The sequence below is a fragment of the Thunnus thynnus genome, chromosome 7 (assembly GCF_963924715.1).
Source record: "Thunnus thynnus chromosome 7, fThuThy2.1, whole genome shotgun sequence".
Classification (NCBI taxonomy): domain Eukaryota; kingdom Metazoa; phylum Chordata; class Actinopteri; order Scombriformes; family Scombridae; genus Thunnus; species Thunnus thynnus.
Window position 1 is genome coordinate 25,928,215 of NC_089523.1, and position 19,011 is coordinate 25,947,225.

The 19,011-nt window shown below is 41.9% G+C and overlaps 1 protein-coding gene across 3 annotated transcripts in view; it reads left to right on the plus strand.

Annotated features, from left to right (window-relative positions):
* The window catches only part of nbeab (neurobeachin b), a 205,698-nt gene that overhangs the window by 99,485 nt on the left and 87,202 nt on the right, over positions 1-19,011 (plus strand). For 2 of the 3 annotated variants that reach the window (XM_067595181.1, XM_067595180.1), the window contains exons 27-33: positions 147-254; positions 677-845; positions 2,585-3,023; positions 7,832-7,992; positions 9,417-9,543; positions 11,279-11,406; positions 15,536-15,597. In XM_067595181.1, coding sequence (XP_067451282.1) covers positions 147-254; positions 677-845; positions 2,585-3,023; positions 7,832-7,992; positions 9,417-9,543; positions 11,279-11,406; positions 15,536-15,597 — 1,194 coding nt within the window. Of the gene's footprint in view, positions 1-146; positions 255-676; positions 846-2,584; positions 3,024-7,831; positions 7,993-9,416; positions 9,544-10,353; positions 10,474-11,278; positions 11,407-15,535; positions 15,598-19,011 lie in introns of all 3 variants that reach the window. The other variant, XM_067595178.1, reaches the window with a different exon arrangement.

A 19,011-nucleotide genomic window follows, 5' to 3' on the forward strand; every position in this document is an offset into this window, starting at 1 on the left:
AAGTGTGATTTAAACATTACTGGGGGGGTACCACCATTTTTTTCCTATTCTATATGTGTCTATTTTCTAATCCGTAAGAAAAGTAAGAGTAAAAACCTCTGATCGAACAGAGCTGCATGTGATATTGTGTTATCTTTCTGCTTTAGACAGCTTTAGAGACTGTCCCTAGTAACCTGTCTCCCATCAAGGACCCTGATCGCCTTCTGCAGGACGTGGACATTAATCGACTGCGTGCTGTGGTGTTCCGTGATGTGGTGAGTGTGTGTGTGTGTCTGTATGTGTATGTGTGGAACATGCACAAAGACTGTTTATCACAAAGACTTGGCTGCAGAGAATGAAAATAGGATTAGTTTTTTTTTTTTGGCAGACAAACAGGTGTGCAATGGAACATCCTTCAATCAACAGGTGAGACAACAAAGGTGTCCTTGTCATCTGAGCTACTATCTGTGGAAAACAAGACCACAGCATTTCAATGGATATGCAACATCTTTCAAAACAAGTATTAGATATATGTTAGAGAACAATGGCAGTACTTGAATGTGTTTTCATGGTGGTTTGTGCAAGGTGCATTTTTTTTACTGTGTGGGAACCATTTCAGGCAGCAGTGGTAAATTGTGTGAAATGGGATCTTTTTGAATAGAGAGTGGTGTAACCGTGTTGTGATTCTTCTCCACAGGATGACAGTAAGCAAGCCCAATTCCTGGCTTTAGCTGTGGTGTACTTCATCTCTGTCCTCATGGTCTCCAAGTACCGCGACATCCTGGAGCCTCAACGTGAGACCGCCAGGATAAGTAACCAATCAGGCCGCAGCATGCGTCAAGAGATCAACTCACCAACCAGCACAGGTGTTGAAAGCTGTGCCCTACCTTTCTCACATCCATTCTTCTTGCTCACCTAATCTTAGCTTGTGGTGACTGTGTCTGATATAAATGAATGTTAAGTGTCCTTGGTCCTTTCTGATACTCTGCTGCTGCCAGCTTGAGCTGAGAACTCATTCAGTAAAATAGCAGGGATGCCCTGCCTGCACTCCACCGGCTCACCTATGATTTATTCATGAGCTCTGCTAATTGCACCGCACAGAATTAAATGTGGAAGCAAAAAGAGATTGGGGCTGGTAGATGGTAGTTATGAACTTGAATAGGCATCATCGTTCTCTCTGAAATGAAAGGTAGTATATGCCTCCAGTCATAAATCATACATTAAGTCACATGAAAGGAAATCAGCGGCTGCCTACAAAGGTTTAACGCAACGTCTGCTGCAGTGCCAACTTGCTATTATGAGACGCACGAATGAGCATATTTTATCAACTTCCATTTAGACAAAAGGTGAAGTGAATAAAAGAAACAAGAGGAAGAGGAGAGAGGGCCGAAGGAAATATGAAGCTTTGAATACACGTAGAATGAGGAAAGAAGATGAGCAGTGAGAAGTTGAGAGATGAGAAAGCGGCAGCATGCTGGCCAACTACTGTGGGTTTTGGGGCAGTGGAGCCAGGCTTGCTATTTTCAGCCCCATCTGTCAGTGCCCATTAGGCAAGCAATCCACCAGAGGAGAATGGGATCATAGAGGTTGCTGGGAGGAGAGAGGCACACTGCCGCCTTCATAAATTTCACCAGAAAATGGGGGAATTTTCCAGACGGCATGTGGCAGACGATTGTCTGTGATAGACCAGGAAGCCAGACAACTTGCAGGCTAAATCAGGCCCTGCTGACCTCGTTAGGGGGCATGTGATGAATATTAATAGGGCTGGCCTTGCATGTAGGTAACCACTAGGTCAGGATGAACCAGAATCAGACTAGGTAGGCTCCTCTGCAGGTTGTTGGCAAATTCAGCAAACACTTTATTGGGTCAAGTCGGTCCCTTTTATAGACAGTGCATTTTCAAAGTAGGAATTCTCCGTTTATGCCCAACATCTCACGTATAGAAAGAGGTACAATGTACAGTATATTATGTACCAAAATAATAGAGCAGCTATCTGAATCCTCTGTCATTGTTTCAAAGCAGTTAAATAAATATACCAATGCTTTAGGCAGGAAGAGGCTAAAGAAAAGGATTCATGTTTTATTAGCATAGAGGGAGAATAACAGAGAGATAATCGCACCAGAGGATCAGAGCTTCTGGAGAGAGATCTAAGAAGCTGAGCTGGCACATGGGTTTTTCTGCACATGCTAAATTTACTCTTTGGCTAGGAATCTAAAGCAAGCACAGGCATGCGGTTTTTCTGTTGGTATTGGTATCTTTTAGCAATCATCAATAAATCTGATATTTTGATCAATATAGCAGTAGTGACTGACATACATTTAATATCATCAAACTCTTTTATCCAGTAAAAACACCAAACATTAGCTGGTTCTAACTTTGGGTTTTGGTACTGTTCATAAATGGTAATTCATATTTACACAATAATTTGACACATTTCAGTCCCCTTTATTGTAGACACTGAATTCCTAACTGTGCATCAGGAAGACCAGTTTTGTGTCACATCATTGTCAGATCAAAGAAACACTTCCCTTATAATGCTATTTGTATTGTACCTATATAATGTCTTTAAATGGCTAACTGTAGTCTTTGCCTGACTGTTCTACAGAAACACCACTAACATTTGACAGCAGTAAAGACCAGTCTGCACCATTAGAAGACCTCCACATGGAAGGCTCTCTTCCCCACACAGACTCCGGTATCGGAGAGGAGCAGGTAGCCAGTATCCTTAATGGGTCTGACCTGGACCACGGCGCAGGAGGTCCGGATGTCATGAGCGAGCTCTTATCTACCCTCTCCTCAGAGGTAAAGAAGTCACAAGAGAGCCTGTCTGAGTCCCCCAGTGTGGAGGTACTGAAACCACCCTCCTCCATCGTCAGTATTAGCCAGCCCAACAAGGGCATCAATGTCAAGGAGATTCTGAAGAGCCTGGTGGCATCCCCAGTGGACGGCATGGAGGCTGGTCTGGAGCCTGTGTCCTACCCAGACCATGCTGCCAAGGCCCAGGCTCAGGCCATGCTGCCCATGCAGTTTCACTCCTTTGACAGGTGAGGAAGGGTCATCGCTTTGTAGCCTGTTGTGCAGAAAATCTTTGTGGTGAATTAATATCGCAACTTCTGCGTGTTGCGTCAGTGAACCAGGTTTTTGTCTGTTGTAGCCCGTTTACTACAAACATGTGCACTTAGCATGAGAGCTAATTATTTTGCAACCCATGTTGTATTTTAGATTTTTAGATGTATTTTAATCTTCTTTTCCAACACTCACGAGTTTCCATTCATTTCTTTTCAGTCTTAAAATCAATTAGCAAACCTCCTTTTGTCAAATCCATCAAAGTGAATATTAAGTCTGTATTAAATCAGCATTAATATTTATCACAAGTCACATTATGATTGCTGGGTAATACAGTTTAAGTGCAAATTTATTGCACTGCAACAGTAATTTAACTTGACAAACAATGAATGCAGACTTGATGTTCACTGCGATGGATTACACATTTCAAGCTATTTTCAAGAATCTGCTAGTATTTTTTCACTAATTTTAGGCTAATGGAAATGAATAGAAATGAAGGGTAGAATGGTAGGAAAAATGAATAAAAAATCTGGGATTGTACAGCATGCATTTAAAATGAGAACCAAAAACACAAAGTATACAGTTCACCATTTGTAGTTAAGGAGCCAAAAAAAACCCCACTGGTATGGTACTTTAACTCATTTGAAGATTTAGATTGTTCTTTATAGGTAAAGTAAACTTAATTAAAGCCAAGCAAAAAAAAATATATTGTGTATGACGACATCATTCATTTCTCAAGGATAGGTAGCAAAGGTCGCTAGCCATTTAAGGTGTGTGTTTGTGTTTGTCATCACTCAATCCACCGTAGACTACTGATGTTAATCCTTTGGGTTTATTTTACTTATCCAGTATACCACTAATGGTTTCTAAGCAGCATGCCACAAATTATTCATTTCAGGCCACTTGTATTGCACTCATCCCCCACTGTGAAGAATTTTTGTGTTTGAAAAGATCTCTGAAATACTGTGGCTCTGCTGGGGTTTATTTACATTCCTGACTCAGATAAAACTACACAGTAATCTGTCTGGATTTGGAAGTTTACAAACCTGCTCCTACAGGGATTTCAAGCTTCAGCTCTCCTCTGATCTCTGTCTCCTTTGGTTAAAAAATGTATTTTTAAAAAAAAAAAAAGTAATTTAAGTTGGTTTAGCACAAACAAAAAAAAGTCCATAGGTCCTCTGGTAGTAGTTTTCATGTGAGTCTGTGTAGTCGCCGCCCAGCCCGAGAGAGAAGGAGGGACGCAGAGGTAACCGTGAGTCAGGAGGAAACAATGGGACCTCCCTTCTTTTTTTTCATATATGCTGCTGCTGCTGCTGAGCTGGGATGAGGTGAGCCCGATGAATAGGGGGAGAAGACGGGGAGGAGTACATGGAGGAGAGGACAGCTGAGAGGGTGGTGGGGGGGTCTCCAGGGCGTTGATGACAGATTAAACAGAAGCGACCTCCCGCCACACCACGGCCAGCCCTGTCGCCCTCACCGCTCACACCCGTAATAGGAACTGGCAGCCTGAAATGAGTTGCTACGGCAAAGTGTATTATTTTTGAAATGCTTTCACACAAAACCCTCCCGACCACATATACAACTTTGTCTCATGCTTTTCATGTCACTCCCCCCCCCCCCACCTCCAGCCTCTATTTGCTGTGTCTAATTGTTTGCCACCTGCCAGCGAAATGAGCTGCCAGCCACGGACAGCCCTTTCATTTGTCTGTCAGGGCGGCAATAGATTGGGAGTGACAACATCAAAAAAGAAAAAGGAAGGGAAAAATGGCTTAAAGTGGAGCGCACAGGGGCAGTCATCTCAGAGCCCCTCTAGTAGAGACTTTCAAAGAGGAGGGGTTGAAATTGCTCAACATCCGCATTTTCCGTAGACCAGATGGGGATACAGTACAGAAATACTTCAATAATCCTCAACTTCCTCTCTTTTCATGTCATCTTCCCAAAAAGTCTCCATGTTAGCTGTGTGAGATATTGTTTGTTCCCACATATTTTACTTTACACATGACGGAGAGCAATGATAATTGGTTTTAATTGAATTTGCAAATGGAATTTAAGCATATTTCCTCTCTATCTCGTATTACTAAATAGAGCACTATTAGATTAACTCCTGCCTGTTGAATTTATAAAGGAAACATTTCTTTGGTTATACTTTACACCACACTCATCTCCCACAGCCGCACACCTCATTAATATTCATTCCAAGATTAATCCTTGCTTTATTCTGTGCAACTCAATTAAGACAATCCTATAAAATATGCACTAGATAATCTATACATGATTCATGAGCACTCAGCTATTGAATTATTCATTAAAAGAGGTTCATGTTTTATCAACATCCTGTAGATGTAATGTAACGTTCCCAGCTATGCCAAAGAAAAGGCAGGCACCCGCTTGGAAAGACACAAGTGAGGAATAAATTTGGAAAGCAAGATTACATTCACGCCCACTTCCTACGATCAAAACATGCTAGTGATGTTCTGATATGTGTCAATGAGATTTCATAGAGGAAACAAGTACAGAAATCTACTAAATAAATGATACTTGTCATCAGTGCTCTTCAGAGCACAGCTGTATCTCTGGAGATATTAATATTTCAGTAAGCTTTCAAGCTTTCTCCGACTCTTTCTTACTCCTGTGTGCGATTGAGTTGATTTTGATCTGAATTTTTAAAAAAAAAAGTATTTAAGCGCTAGTTTTGGTATTGTAATGTGTAATATAATCTTTTTTTTTTCTGTAGAAAGTACCTACAGAGTCATCTCATCTGTTACATAAAACAACACAGCTTTGATGATGTTCAGAAATCAGTTGTATAAAGGGATGCAAGATAAATTACCATAAAGCCGGAAATACATCTAATCCAAGTTAGATTTGTTTCCCTTGAAGTCCAGCATGTTTTACCTCATCTAAGAGAGGAACTGTGGATACATAAAAGCAACATAAAACAGTAAAAGTCTGTGTTGTTTTGTTGAGGGAAGATTTCTAGGGATTTGCTTCAGATGACAGCAGGCTTAGTTCATGACAGAGCAGAGGCCTGGCCTGTGTCACCCAGAGTAACTGCAGGAGATTGGACAAGACATTATCTGGCACCCTCACAAACCCAAAGGCCAACTCGCAGACCTGATAAGGACAAGCCTTCCTTCTCTTTCCTGTCAGGGAGCTCTCGCGGGGCCAAGTTCACTGCATCATCTTTAATCCTCGGCCAATCAGATTGCATGTGAACAAAAAAAAGTCTGGTGGGTTAGTGTTGTGTCCGTGCTTCCCCGGGCTGTTACATGAGGTCACAAGTGTAACTTTCATCTCAAGACTCCACAAGCTTTCCTTCACATGTTTCATTCATGAGCTCTGCTTCTTTCTCTTTTAAAAGCATGTGATGTTTAGTACAGTAGCTTCTAATAAAAGGGAAGCCATGGTATTTTTAGATTCCTTGTTGACTTCTCGTGCATAATTATTCATCTTTCATCCTGACATCTCAGTCAGTTTGGAGCAATCTCTCGCCCCACGCTCCTTCAGAAGAAGATTTAAACCTCGATCTATCTAGGTACACAGTCTAAAAACCTGCAGTATATATAGGTCATAACATGCAAATATGTCTAACACTCTACATATGTATTGCCTGTCAAAACCAGATGCTGCACTGTATGTCTGTATAGAGCAAATGCCAAATAGAAAGGTCTTGAATCTTGTGCTCAATGAGCCATAGTTTTGTCAGTTGGAACACACACACAGTATCTATGCAAATGCGTGTCAGTAACAACTGCCAACTTGCTCCTGGAGAGCCTCTCATTAGAGTCTGGTATGTTTTCAGCTCGTCTGAGCGGAGCAGAGGGCAGCAGAGGGCCACCGGTGGCAAGAGCAGATGTAAGGGAAAGTGTAGTAGCTGCCTGGCTGGCCTCTTGCCCTTAGGTTATTTACTTTAGCCTCCTGTGTGTGTGTATGCGTGTGTGTGTGTGTGTGTTTGCATTGCATACGTTATGCTGAAAGATGGAGTTACAGGTCAGGATGTTTACCTTTCTCAAATGTTCTGACTAATGTCTGGGCATGCTCATGCTGGCAGGGCCTGAGAGCAGTGAGAGACTGTGAAGATCATCGCTGTTCTCCTTTTTCTCAAAGAACATGAAAGAATTTAATTTTTTATCCACCATGGTCTGATGAGTACGCCAGAAAGGATGATTAGAAAGTTAACTGTTGAATCCAAATTCATTTTCTGTCCTGTGACCAGGGCCAAAAAAACCTCTGTTCCAGATTCTGGCTTAACTAAAGTTAGTTTTATTATGACAACTTATGTCCTGAAGCTAACCTGCTACTGTAGCCGGCTAATCTGATCTCAACCCCTGACACAAGGCTAGTTTACAAACTCCAATTCTCAGCCACTGGGCTCAATTATAACACTCTGACAAAACTGAAAGCATTTATTTTACACAGTCTTTTTATTATGTTAAGGCCATTAGTGAGAGTATATAAATAATTCTACCGAGTTATCACAAATTGAGTCTGTAGTCATCACCTGCGGTTACTGCAGCACCCTGAATGATTCAGTGCCTTGCTCAAAGGCACTTTGGCAGGGAAGGTACTCGCTAATCAAAGAGCATAGACCCTCCAGCTCTTCCTCTTCACTGCACTCTGCTGCCCTTTTTTTTTTTTTTTGCATCCACCGCTGTTCACTCTGCACAAAGTATTGCCATGTGAGCTCTGTTGAATTTCTACCAAATTTCTGAGACTCAGTTTGTTAGAATAATTTAATTATGTGAATGTGTGAATGAAGCATATTGTATGTGTGTGTTTCCTGCAGGAGTGTGGTGGTGCCTGTGAAGAAGCCCTCTCCTGGCAGCCTAACAGTTAATACAGTGGGAAGCAGCAGCAGCAGCACCTCTGCCGGGCTGACAGCTGGCAGCACCCCTAATATCTTCGCCGCTGCCTCTGCAACCCCCAAAAGCATGATCAACACCACGGGTAGGTCATGCACAAGGTTACCGGAACATACTTACACTATTTAAATATGTCAATCAGGCCTGGTAATGTGGTTAATTTTCAAATAATACTACTTTAGAGCAATTTGTGAGTGCTTAATTTGAGTAATTACTGCTCATCTAATGACAAAGTCAGTTTTTTTCTTTCTTTGATGCCATCCCAAAAATAGGATCAAACCGTTTTCCATCTGCTAGGTCATGTGATCTTCTATTCCAATGCAGAGGGTCATACCACCAGATGGCGCTCTTTACCTTTCTATCAGTGTCTGCAGCAACTTTGTGCACTGCCAAAATAAAACCTGTGTTTCAGTCCCAAGGATTCCTTCTGATGCAACCAAGTCAAACAATTCCCTTTTAATCTATTTGAATTATAGAATTAACCAAATGTCTTTTTAATAGTGCTCGCCTGTGTAGTGTTTTCCCATCTGATTGACAGCGTGCCCTTCTCCCACCCCCCCCCCCGCTGTCACGTTGCTTCTCCTGGGGATCTGCTGCATCGAGCCTGTTCCACCTCAAGGCTCCTGTAGTCTGGGCCTCTGAAAGGAGCCACTTAACACCAAGAGCCATTAGGAACTCCAACACCTTTTTAATGTGCTCTATTAAAAAAAAAAAAATCTCCCTCTCCTCTCTGAGCCCCTCTGCAGGAATGTGAGAAATGCATCCAAGTCAAAGTGTTCTTTCAGCTAAAGCCACAGGCTCTAACCCAGACCCCATGATCTCACTTTCTCTGGTTTTAACCTCTCACAAGGACAGTCAGAATGATTTTATGCTCGGGCGTATACCGCCAAGAAGATGTGACTTAACGCTCATCTTTGAATTACCGTCGTCACAATACCTTAATTTTGCTGTGATACAGAAAGCGTACGTACAGGAAGTGTAATATGTAAAAATTTGACGGGGATGTTGTTTCAAGTCTGTCACAGATTCGGTATGTCGGTTGGTTCTTCATCTTTGTTGTCTCAGTAAGCAAAATAATTCCATATGTTGCTGCTGACACCAGTTTGAACAACCAGCTCAGGTGGATTTGGATTTAGTTAAAAGATATGGTACACTGTTACCGTGTTTTCATTGTTTGACTGGGTCGAAATTTGCGCTGACTGATGCAGTCCACTGATAAGAGCCAGATTGCGGCTCTGTTTTTTCCACTTTTCCACCATTTTTTTTCTTCTTTTTCTTTAAATTACTTCAGTCTGCGAGGCATCACATAAGTTTATGGTCTCTGGAGGTGACAGAGACCAGTAATGTTTTTAATGTTTGACAACTTAATAGTACTAAGATACTGAAAATATATTGTAAATGTGTTTTCATTGACTAAAAAATAATCCTCACCTCTCTGTAAAATTAATAAATATTATTAACACATCGGTTATTATTCTTGCGCTGCTCTTCTGTCTTTCTTCCCCGCAGGAGCCACTGATGCTGCCGCTTCTAACAGTTCCTCTTCCTCCAGTTTTGTCAACGGAGCCACCAGTAAGAATCTACCGGCCGTGCAGACGGTGGCCCCCATGCCTGAAGACACAGTGGAAAACATGAGGTACAACAGGGCCCTCTCTGTTCCCCCTTACTCTTATTTCTTGTGTTAATAAACTCACCTGTGACTTACGTACATCTGTTCATCTGCAAAGTTGTGTTTGGATCTTATCTTTCAAACATGTTATTTTTCTATTTTGAACTGATTAACTAATTGATACTATTACCTGATCTGATTTGAACTACAATGTCTTCATATTCACCTTTAATTTAAAAGATTTTCTTTGTTTCTATGTCATCAAAATAAAATGCTACAACAAGGTATATTTGAGGTGGGTTTATGTAAACGCTACGATGAAGTTTGACTTACTATTTTGTGTTTAACAATTGTGTATTTCTTTGTGTGTATCTCGTTGTGACCTTGACTCATCTCCTCTTGCTCTAATAGTTTGTGACAGACATCCTTAGTCCTGCTCTCCCACTGACTGCTGGGAGCTCAGGTCTTTCTCTGGAGTCTCTCTCTCTCTCTCTCTCTCTCTTTCTCTTTGCCTCTGCATGTTCTGCCAGAGGAACAGAGAGTCAGTTGCCATGGCAGCAGTAACCGACATCACTTAGCGTAACTGTGAAGTCAATGATAGTACTATCTCGCAGAAGAGCCTCCTGATGCCGAACTTATATTTCAGATGGAGAAAAAAATATTCAAGCTAAATTGCCTTTTCCAGTCTACTGAATAAATGTTGTTTTTTTTTTAGTAATACCAAAGATGAAACAGTTGAAAATATAATTGGTTCATGGGCCTAACCTTTAAGTCACAAAACAACATGAAGCAAGTACTGCCTGTGGTTTCATTTTTTCATTTTTCTTTCTATTTCAGTGCCTTTTGTGAAGTGGACCAGTGTCCACTACGCCAGGGACTGACACCTCCTGAGCTCAAACCCTTTAGCTCCATGACAGGATTACAGGCAGCCTCCAGAGGTGCAGGCCAGTGTCTTAGGCAAGGAAATTTACATTAGTCACCTACAGTAGACCCCCCCTGCACCCTGTTTTCTCTACTAGTCTGTCATCCCTCTGCTATGTTTTCCCAAGGTGCTAGAAGGCAGATTACACCTCACACATGCACACACAGGGCCAAAGACCTGACTACAAACTCAAACAAATCCCAAACCAAACCTTTCCTCTCTTCTCTCTCAGTCTCTCCCTATCCTGCTGCTTTCTGCCCATTTTAGCTGGGAAAACAAGCTTCAACTCCCCTCATGTTGCCTAGTATCTGTGTGTATACACACAGAGATATGTTGCAGCTTTAGTCATATCTCTGCTTGTATACAGTCTTGAGTTGTATGGCTGCATGACTCCAGCTCACAGTTTCTCTCAGGTGCTTAGATAATGTCAGGCAGCAGCATGTAGCGAGTGTGTAGAAGATAAGGAACTTTCCCTCTGCAGTGTAGAACTGTGATCCCATGTGCAAGCCTGGTAACACAACAAAGAATGCAAACAACCGGTGAGACGTCCTCTTTGAACGCCACAAACGTGTTCTCGTGGCTTTTAATGACATAAAACGTTATCTTATTGACATCTCCGGTGATAGCAACCGCTCTTATGGATATCTGGCTTGGTTTGCATCCTCTGAAATGTGTTGGTTACCCTCTGCACCCACCAGAACTATCAGTCTGGCTACACACTAACTGTTGTTAGCTGTGTGCAGTGGGTCGATTCTGAGGCGCAACATTACATCTCTTACACTAAAAACTGTATTTCAGGTGTTTAATTTGCTTTCACGTCTTCTATTTTCTCTTTTACAGCATTACTACAAAGCTGGAGAGGGCTTTAGAAAAGGTGGCACCCCTGCTGAGAGAGATCTTTGTGGACTTTGCACCCTTTCTGTCACGCACCCTGCTGGGCAGCCACGGACAGGAGTTGCTCATAGAAGGTACAGGTGTTGTAATATAGCACCGCAGTTCTCAAGCTGTGTGCGCGAACCCCACTGCCCTACCGTTGTATGTACTTCTCCGGTTGTCTCGTTGATGGATGCACACACAGTAGTACGTGTTGACAAGAAAGTCACTATTTTGCACACAAGCTGGGGATCTGTCACGTTGTGATTAAATCTGCTTTCTCTTTCATTCATCTCGTGGCTTCTGTGTGTTTGTCTTCCTTATGATTCACTCCACATATTAAGAATTATTCCTAGATGTAGTATTTTTAAACATCAGCGTTTGACAGTCACAACAAATGTCACGTTGAAACAAATGTTGAAATCGTCGGTGGCCTTTGCCTCCTTCCAGTGATATTTTTAGTACTAATAGTTCTCAAAACTAAGATTTCATTTCCAACTGACTCCGTTGCATGGTGTCAGAGAGATTTTTGTCTTTTTTTTGGTCAAATGTTGTTTTTTTAATATCAAAATGAACTCATGGGAAGTGATTTCGCTAGACTGTTTGCCATTTGCCAAAATCTGAAAGCAATAGCTCTATTTACGTTGGAAGAACGTCGACCTTTTTCCTATTTTGTGCCATAAAACAATTCAGCAGATTTTCTGCACAGTCGAATCCAAATCCATTCAAACGGAAAATAAAATAAAGTATAGATGCTTACAGAGGCCTTGTTAAATTTTCAGTAATGTTTCAGGGATAATGCAGTAATGCTTTGTTGATGTTAAAGTGATATAGCGCTGCGAGTGAAACCTGGAATCATTAGTGTTTCAGCAGACGCGGTGCTCTTTGTCACAACCCTCATCATCACTAATGTCTTCACTATAATAGCTTTCATAAACAGCATCACCACCGTCAGATTGCACATATTCAAAAGGCACAACCGGTTCAATTGTGCACAGTGTTTGCAGAAGTGTGTGATAGCTGTGCTGCACTCCACTCCGGGCTCTAGTCTTATTTCCTGGTGGCTATGCGAAGGATCCTGGTGCCTTCCTCAGGCCCCCAGGTTGGCAGCTTCTCACAGTGTTACTTGTGCCTAACCTCAGGGACTCTCTGCCTGCATCTGTGTGCACTGCCACTCTATTCCTCAGGCTTGTTTTGGCCTCTATTCACTAGAACACACTGCCACCACAGCCAACACATGCTCGTGTGTGTGTGTGTGTGTGTGTGTGTGTGGCAGCGAACGTGTCTGCAGGCATTTGTCCATGTGTGCGCAGTGCAGAGTGTATGTGTGTGGCCTCCAGTCTCTTGTCTTGAAGTTTGCATAAAGCAAAATGATCTCCCTGCCTTTTTTCACTGCCAAAGTCTGTTCTTTTAACAGTAAGCTAAACCGATATTACTTTCAGAGGTCTATGCAGAGAATGACAGCAGGCTGAAAGAATGCGCCGCTGTGACTTTATTAAAAGCCGGTTCCTGAAAGATATAGTCTGATGCCACTTGTCCTCTTCCCTGAACAAATATTTGAACAAAATTTCATGTATTTGCTCAGTTCATTTTGTTTTAAAACTGTTGGATCTGCAATTTTAAGAAAAATATATTCTCTTAAATCAGGAGTTTGTTAAAGTTATTTAAGTTTCAACAGTAATCAACATTAGCAAGCTTACATGTGAGCAGGTTCCTGTTTATTTAATACATTAATGATGAATTAAGTTCTCGTCTACAGTCATTAAAAGGACATTTAAAGTATTACTAATCGCATTTTTTAAAAATGTTTCCATTTTCAGAGTCCCAGGCAGTTAAGTTCCACAAACCCTTCCTCCATACATCATGCATACACCACACATTATATACATATGTAAACAGACATGTGGATATGCCATGTACATGTGGCTAAAGCTACTCGCTCGAGTTCAGGAGAAAGGAATGAAAAATCAGGTAGCATAGCCTTGACAAGTGTGAATATGTCTGTTACCCTTTCACTCAAAGTCTGTCAGCAGACTGACCAAGCTGACAAACCAGAGCTGAGCTGAGAGTGTAACCCCACAAACAAGGTCATAGATAGACAGCTCGGGCCTCAGCACTCTTCACCAGACATGTTTAACCCTGTCCGGGTCTGAGAAAAGTGCACCCTGACATGGATTACAGTAGGTTTATCAGACAAAACAAACGCACTGATTTATCACATGCGCTTTAAATCTTTTTACTTTATCGAGCCACTCTAAGTCTTTGCTGGTTATAGTGTGTTTATCCAAATGGTTGAGCAGAGATTACTGTTCTTCCCTCTCTTTCTCCTTTTCTTCCTGGACCTTCCCAGGCTCACAGTTGAAATACTGTGCTGTAGTGCAAAGGCGCTCCATTTACCAGTAATTACCAGCCATCCATCACTCCTTAGATTGCCCGAGGTCGAGCCCCCCTGTGCCCCGTGTGCCCCTTCGCCTCACCCTATTCCTTCACCCCCCCCCCCCCCCCCCCCCCCCCCCCCCCCCCCCTCCCCTTGCAGACATGTGGTCACTGCGGCAATTATGTTGAGTGCACCCTGAGCTTTACACTTGGAGTTGGTGGGTAAGGCCTGTGTGCGAACACTGCTGCTGTTGTGATGCCTGCCGCCTGCTTCTCGCTGTCCCCTGCGTGGCCCAGCCTGCCGGCACATCACCCCACAATGCCACATTCACCCGCGCCTTAACCCTGCCCTGTTTACAGGAAAGGACTGGCAGGCCGTGTTTAAATTGAATGCATTTAGTTTGTCTACCAGCACAAGGCCAGGGTCAGTTGGCCACCTGACTCCTGTGTCAGACTGGACTGACTTATGGCTCAACATGTCACTGCTATAACAAGAGGTCAGCCATGGCACTGTGTGTACAAGAGTAGGGTCACATCCTTTCAGAGTATTTACAATACGCTCCCTCGGACAGTCTCCATTCATGAATAGAGAATGATGTAAAAGTAGCAACCAGCCCAGTGTTCTGAATATAATAATGGTTCATCCTTAAGTGTTTTTACCATATAAATTTGAGCTAAAATCACATACAAAACAAGAGTTTGACTTTATGAAATATGTACATTTTGTGTGTTTCTCATCCAGTTAACGGGGAAAGTAACAAACATTGCTGATGTAACAAAAATTTAATGTAATAAAAATTTGAATTATGACTTAAAAGCATCTACGAACATGAATAACTTGAAGATATTTTGTTATTTTGTTGTTGTCCAGTGTTGTAGCAGTCATAGCGGGCGCTCGTCTTGTGTTTTTAGTTTTGATGGTGGGCCTACGATGTTGTTTACATTTGGATAACAGATAATCCCTTTAATATAAATATAACATATTGATGCTGAAGTTCAAATTGAACAGATAAACTTTTCATCATCTACGTACTACCATAAAACATGTCTCTCCCTGACCATTATTGTATTATTACGACAAATAACGCATACTACTCAAACCACTATCACATATTGTAGATGCTGTATACTGGACAGTGCCCAAGCCATGTACTCATTAAAAAAAAAGATGATAATTGAAATCTTAGATGAAGAATATTCTTCTCTCTCCTCTGATTGACACCCTGTCATCCATGAAACAATGGCAGCTGTGGTGGCACAGAGTTCTACTCCTGGCACACTATAATGAGTCCTAGAGAATCGCTTTCTTTTCTTTACTAATGACTGCACCTTTAATGGTTCTCTGCAGAGTAACAGAAGGAGCTGGAGGTGCAGAATACGAGACCAGTTGCAGCCATTGTTTCTGCAAATGAGCTTTTCACACCTGCCCTTGTTTCATTAGAGCGTTGTCTGCTTCTGCGGCTCTCACCGTCTACAGAATGGAGATGAGGGAAGAAGCTGTGAATGTCTGTGTTCACTTCTGCGAGCGCATGTGCATGTAAAATAGGTGTGAGTGTGTGTATGGCGCAGGGGGTGCTCGCATGTACTTGTGTGCATCTGTTCTGTGCAGATGAAAACATTTGTTTTTTGGGGTTTTTTTTACATTTTTATAAAGTGTAAATTGGAGACAATGGATCAATTAGAATATCTGTTTTTAAGAGTGATGTATAAAGTATCATAGACTGCTACATAAATAATGGAATAACTATCCACTGATTAATCCCACAGATATAGAATAATGAGAATGTTGAATAACTATTATGGTTTATATCTAATTGTGTTCTCGGTTCATCTGTTTTGTCTCCACAGGTTTAGTGTGCATGAAGTCAAGCACCTCAGTGGTGGAGCTTGTCATGCTGCTTTGTTCTCAAGTGAGTTTTTTTTCTTCCTTCTCTTCACAACCTTCTCTCTCAGCCTCCCTTTGTCTGTTTGTCTCGTCTTTTTTCCCTCTGTAATATGAAGTTTTCCTGTCTCTTTCTCTGCTATGCTTCTTAAAATATTTCATGCCATCAGTTGGTGGAGATGTGCATTGTTGAATATAAAATCTGGCAAAATTTGACGTGGACAGCGCAACAGTCCGTTTTACTAATCTCTATAAATATGCTTTAAAATGTGTATTTTAAACAGAGATTTAATCTTTATGTAGTCCAAATCACAAAGAAATTAAACAATATTATTCTGTGGTTAATTATAAGGGGGCTGTCTTATATCAGAAAGTTATCTAATCTCTGCTGGAGCTTTGCTTATCATTGTTTTCTTTTTTGTAAAATGTTCCATAAGCTAATCGTCCAAACTGATGACAACACGCAGCCTCGTACAGAATCCAGAGACTTTCTCACTACACCTTAGAGCTTTAATCCCAAGCCCTCCTTCAGAGAAACCAGCCCCACCTCTCGCAACGCTGCAAGTGACTGATCACCTCCGAGCTGACCCTCTGAATCTCTTGTTAAGCCCTTGTTTTAGAGAAGGTCAAAGCCCCGATGTAGCAGTTAGAACAGGAGATATTTAACATACCTTCTGTCAGCCCATCAGTCTTGCGTCGGGAGCCCATAAGGAAGCCATTACTTTGGTGCCTCTCTGTGAATCCAGACTGCAGGGCCAGAGACTTGAGGAGGTGGATTGCCACTATATGTGCTCCATGGTATCTGCCATCCAAAGCTTTCTTCAGCAGGGTGCTCAGCCTCTGTTATATGGAGGCCATTATTCAAGGGCTCCCCTCCAAAAAAACGTGCATAAATGGGGCAGACAGCATTGAGTTATTGTTGTTCTTTTGAAGGTTTTTGACAGGCTCCTTTTTCTCCTGCGTTTCTGTCTGTAGAGTATCTCTGGGAAGTTGCTTTTTCCAGCTCTTGGATTTATTGCAGATGAGAGCGTCAGCATGCTGTTAGGGGTCTGAGTCCATCCCCCCTTTACACAGATAGCATTAGTGCAGCTCCAGAGGTTCCTGCCATTAGAGGCTCTGGGGATGAAACACAGGCTGAGATATCGATCAAACGGTGAGGCCTTGAAACTGGACCATATAGCTGGGTGTCCTTCTCCAACCTTTGAGATAGAGATGAGCCATTATTTTGTATACTAATACTGTAGAGTCTGTCAAGTTACCAGCTAATATAATATGTATTAAAAAAAATCAAACTATAAAGATGCGCAGTTTGTTATCAGTGTCTCCTTTATCATTTATATGACAAAGCTGATACAGGCAGAGCTGCTTTATGACTAATAATAACGTACTGTACTATATAATATACTCCTAATTAATGTCCTCTGTGTCATGCTGTATCTCAAGCTTTCTCAGATGCAGGTTGAGCTTTGGCTGACATCACTATAAAATGCCAACTTCAACATATCCCTCACATATTTCAACACTAATGTTTTAATACAGCAAGGAGGGCACTTAGCTGACCTTTAGTCCCTCTCTGTTTTGTGACCTGTCAGTTTTATGAATAAATTAGTGCTAATGATCTGCCTTTTCTTATTTATGCATACTAATCACAGCAATCATCATGTGGCTGGCCACGGCTGCAGACACTATGTGTCTTTCCTCAGCCTGGGCAGCTGAATGAAAAGGTCAAGCAGCTCTGTTTCTTGTAACAGCTTAAACATACAGGGGGGATCTAGAGTGGAGCCACAGAGATTTAGTGATGGAAGGCCTCCAGATGTGGAGAGTATAACAGAGCAGATAAAAGCAAAGGCTCCTGCACACTGACAGGTTGGATTGAAACACCACAAATACTTAGTGCCCTGCTGAATTTCAGGAAGATGAAAGTGGGAGGAGAGAAAACCATTTTTTGAGGCCAGCGAGTCGTTCTCTGCTGTTGGTGGTGGGTGTTTTCAAAGATAAATGGGTACTAATGGTGCTATTTCCCAAAATTAACACATAGCATCATCTTTGAATCTTCCAAAATTTCCCATTTTGACCCAGAGAGGTCACTAACTCTTCAACTTTATGGCGCTTTTTAGCTGCTTTTCCATTATTTTATTTTAAATCTGCAAATTTACGTTATTTTTCAGATTCATCGTTCACATTAACCTCGTTTCCAGCAGCAGCAGCAGGGAGCGAACAGCTTTTTGGAAACTAAACCTGAAATAAAAGTCAAGTGAATTTTTAAATTATGTTTGTTAGGTCACCAGAAACATGACAAAGAGAGTGCTAATCCGTGTCTGGAGGATGTGTAAGTAGGAAGTGTTAGCTTACAAGCTAGCCATAACAACAACAGAGAGTGAAAATATGTTGAGGCTTTGTCAGTTTGTTATGGAGCTCGTCTGCTCCCAAAAGGCCAATACCCCAATTGATACATCTTTGAATCCTGGCTTTTTCTATCCAAGCTACCAAACCAAGTTCCAATGGCTAGAGGTGCTGCACTCTGCTCATGGTCTGCATTTACATCAAGGATCACATCTCATTCGTAAGGAGGTGCACGTCAGGCCTAATTTTCTTCAAATGGGCAGCAGAGGACTTTTTTAAATCTCTGCAATCAAAAGCAGCCTCCTCTGGGAGCTCTGCACTCCAGTAAAAAAGACAAGAAAAAAGAAAGTCTCTGAAGTGCTATCTCAGCTGTCAACAAGCATACCTCAGACAAGATAGCAAATTTGACTAGTTCTTGCTCCACTGACCCGCTGCCATTTTCCTGCCATTGCCCAAGTGTCACATTTGCCTTGATTTCCGTATTTATTTTTGTCACGTGAGCGTGGTACAAGTTGGAACCTCAGAAGACTGACTGTACATGATCCCTGTCCAAATCAAGAACAGCTTATTCCCGGCAGATACTGTAGCAGAGGAAGGGGGTCACAGGGAACATTTGGAGACCAGATGCTCAGCAGTTTGTCAGCACCATCTCCCTGACTTAACGCATCATAGGGTCAGACTGTGTACTCTTGCGTGAACCGGTATGTGTCAGGCATGACAACTGTGTACAAAAACACATGCCCATACATAATAATGTCAATGTCAGTTACCGTGGTACTGTACACAACAAATGCTGCTTACCTTGTCCAGACATTGACATAGAACAAGCAGTGTATGTTTGAGCAATTATCTTATTTATATTTCCCCATTTACTCTCTCTGTTTGAAGTGACAATAATATAAATTACTGAAAAATTTTAATGGACAGCCACGTTCAAAGGCCCCTTATCTATATGAATAGCCTTTAGTTTTATATACATTAGTAGCCCCCAGTACTGAAAACCTTTTTCCTTTCATTTTCCTGTGTTTTCCCTCCTCTTTTGAACTGTGGCCTTCTCTGTTTTCCCTTCCATTTGCACCTCAGTGAGGGTACAGGAGAG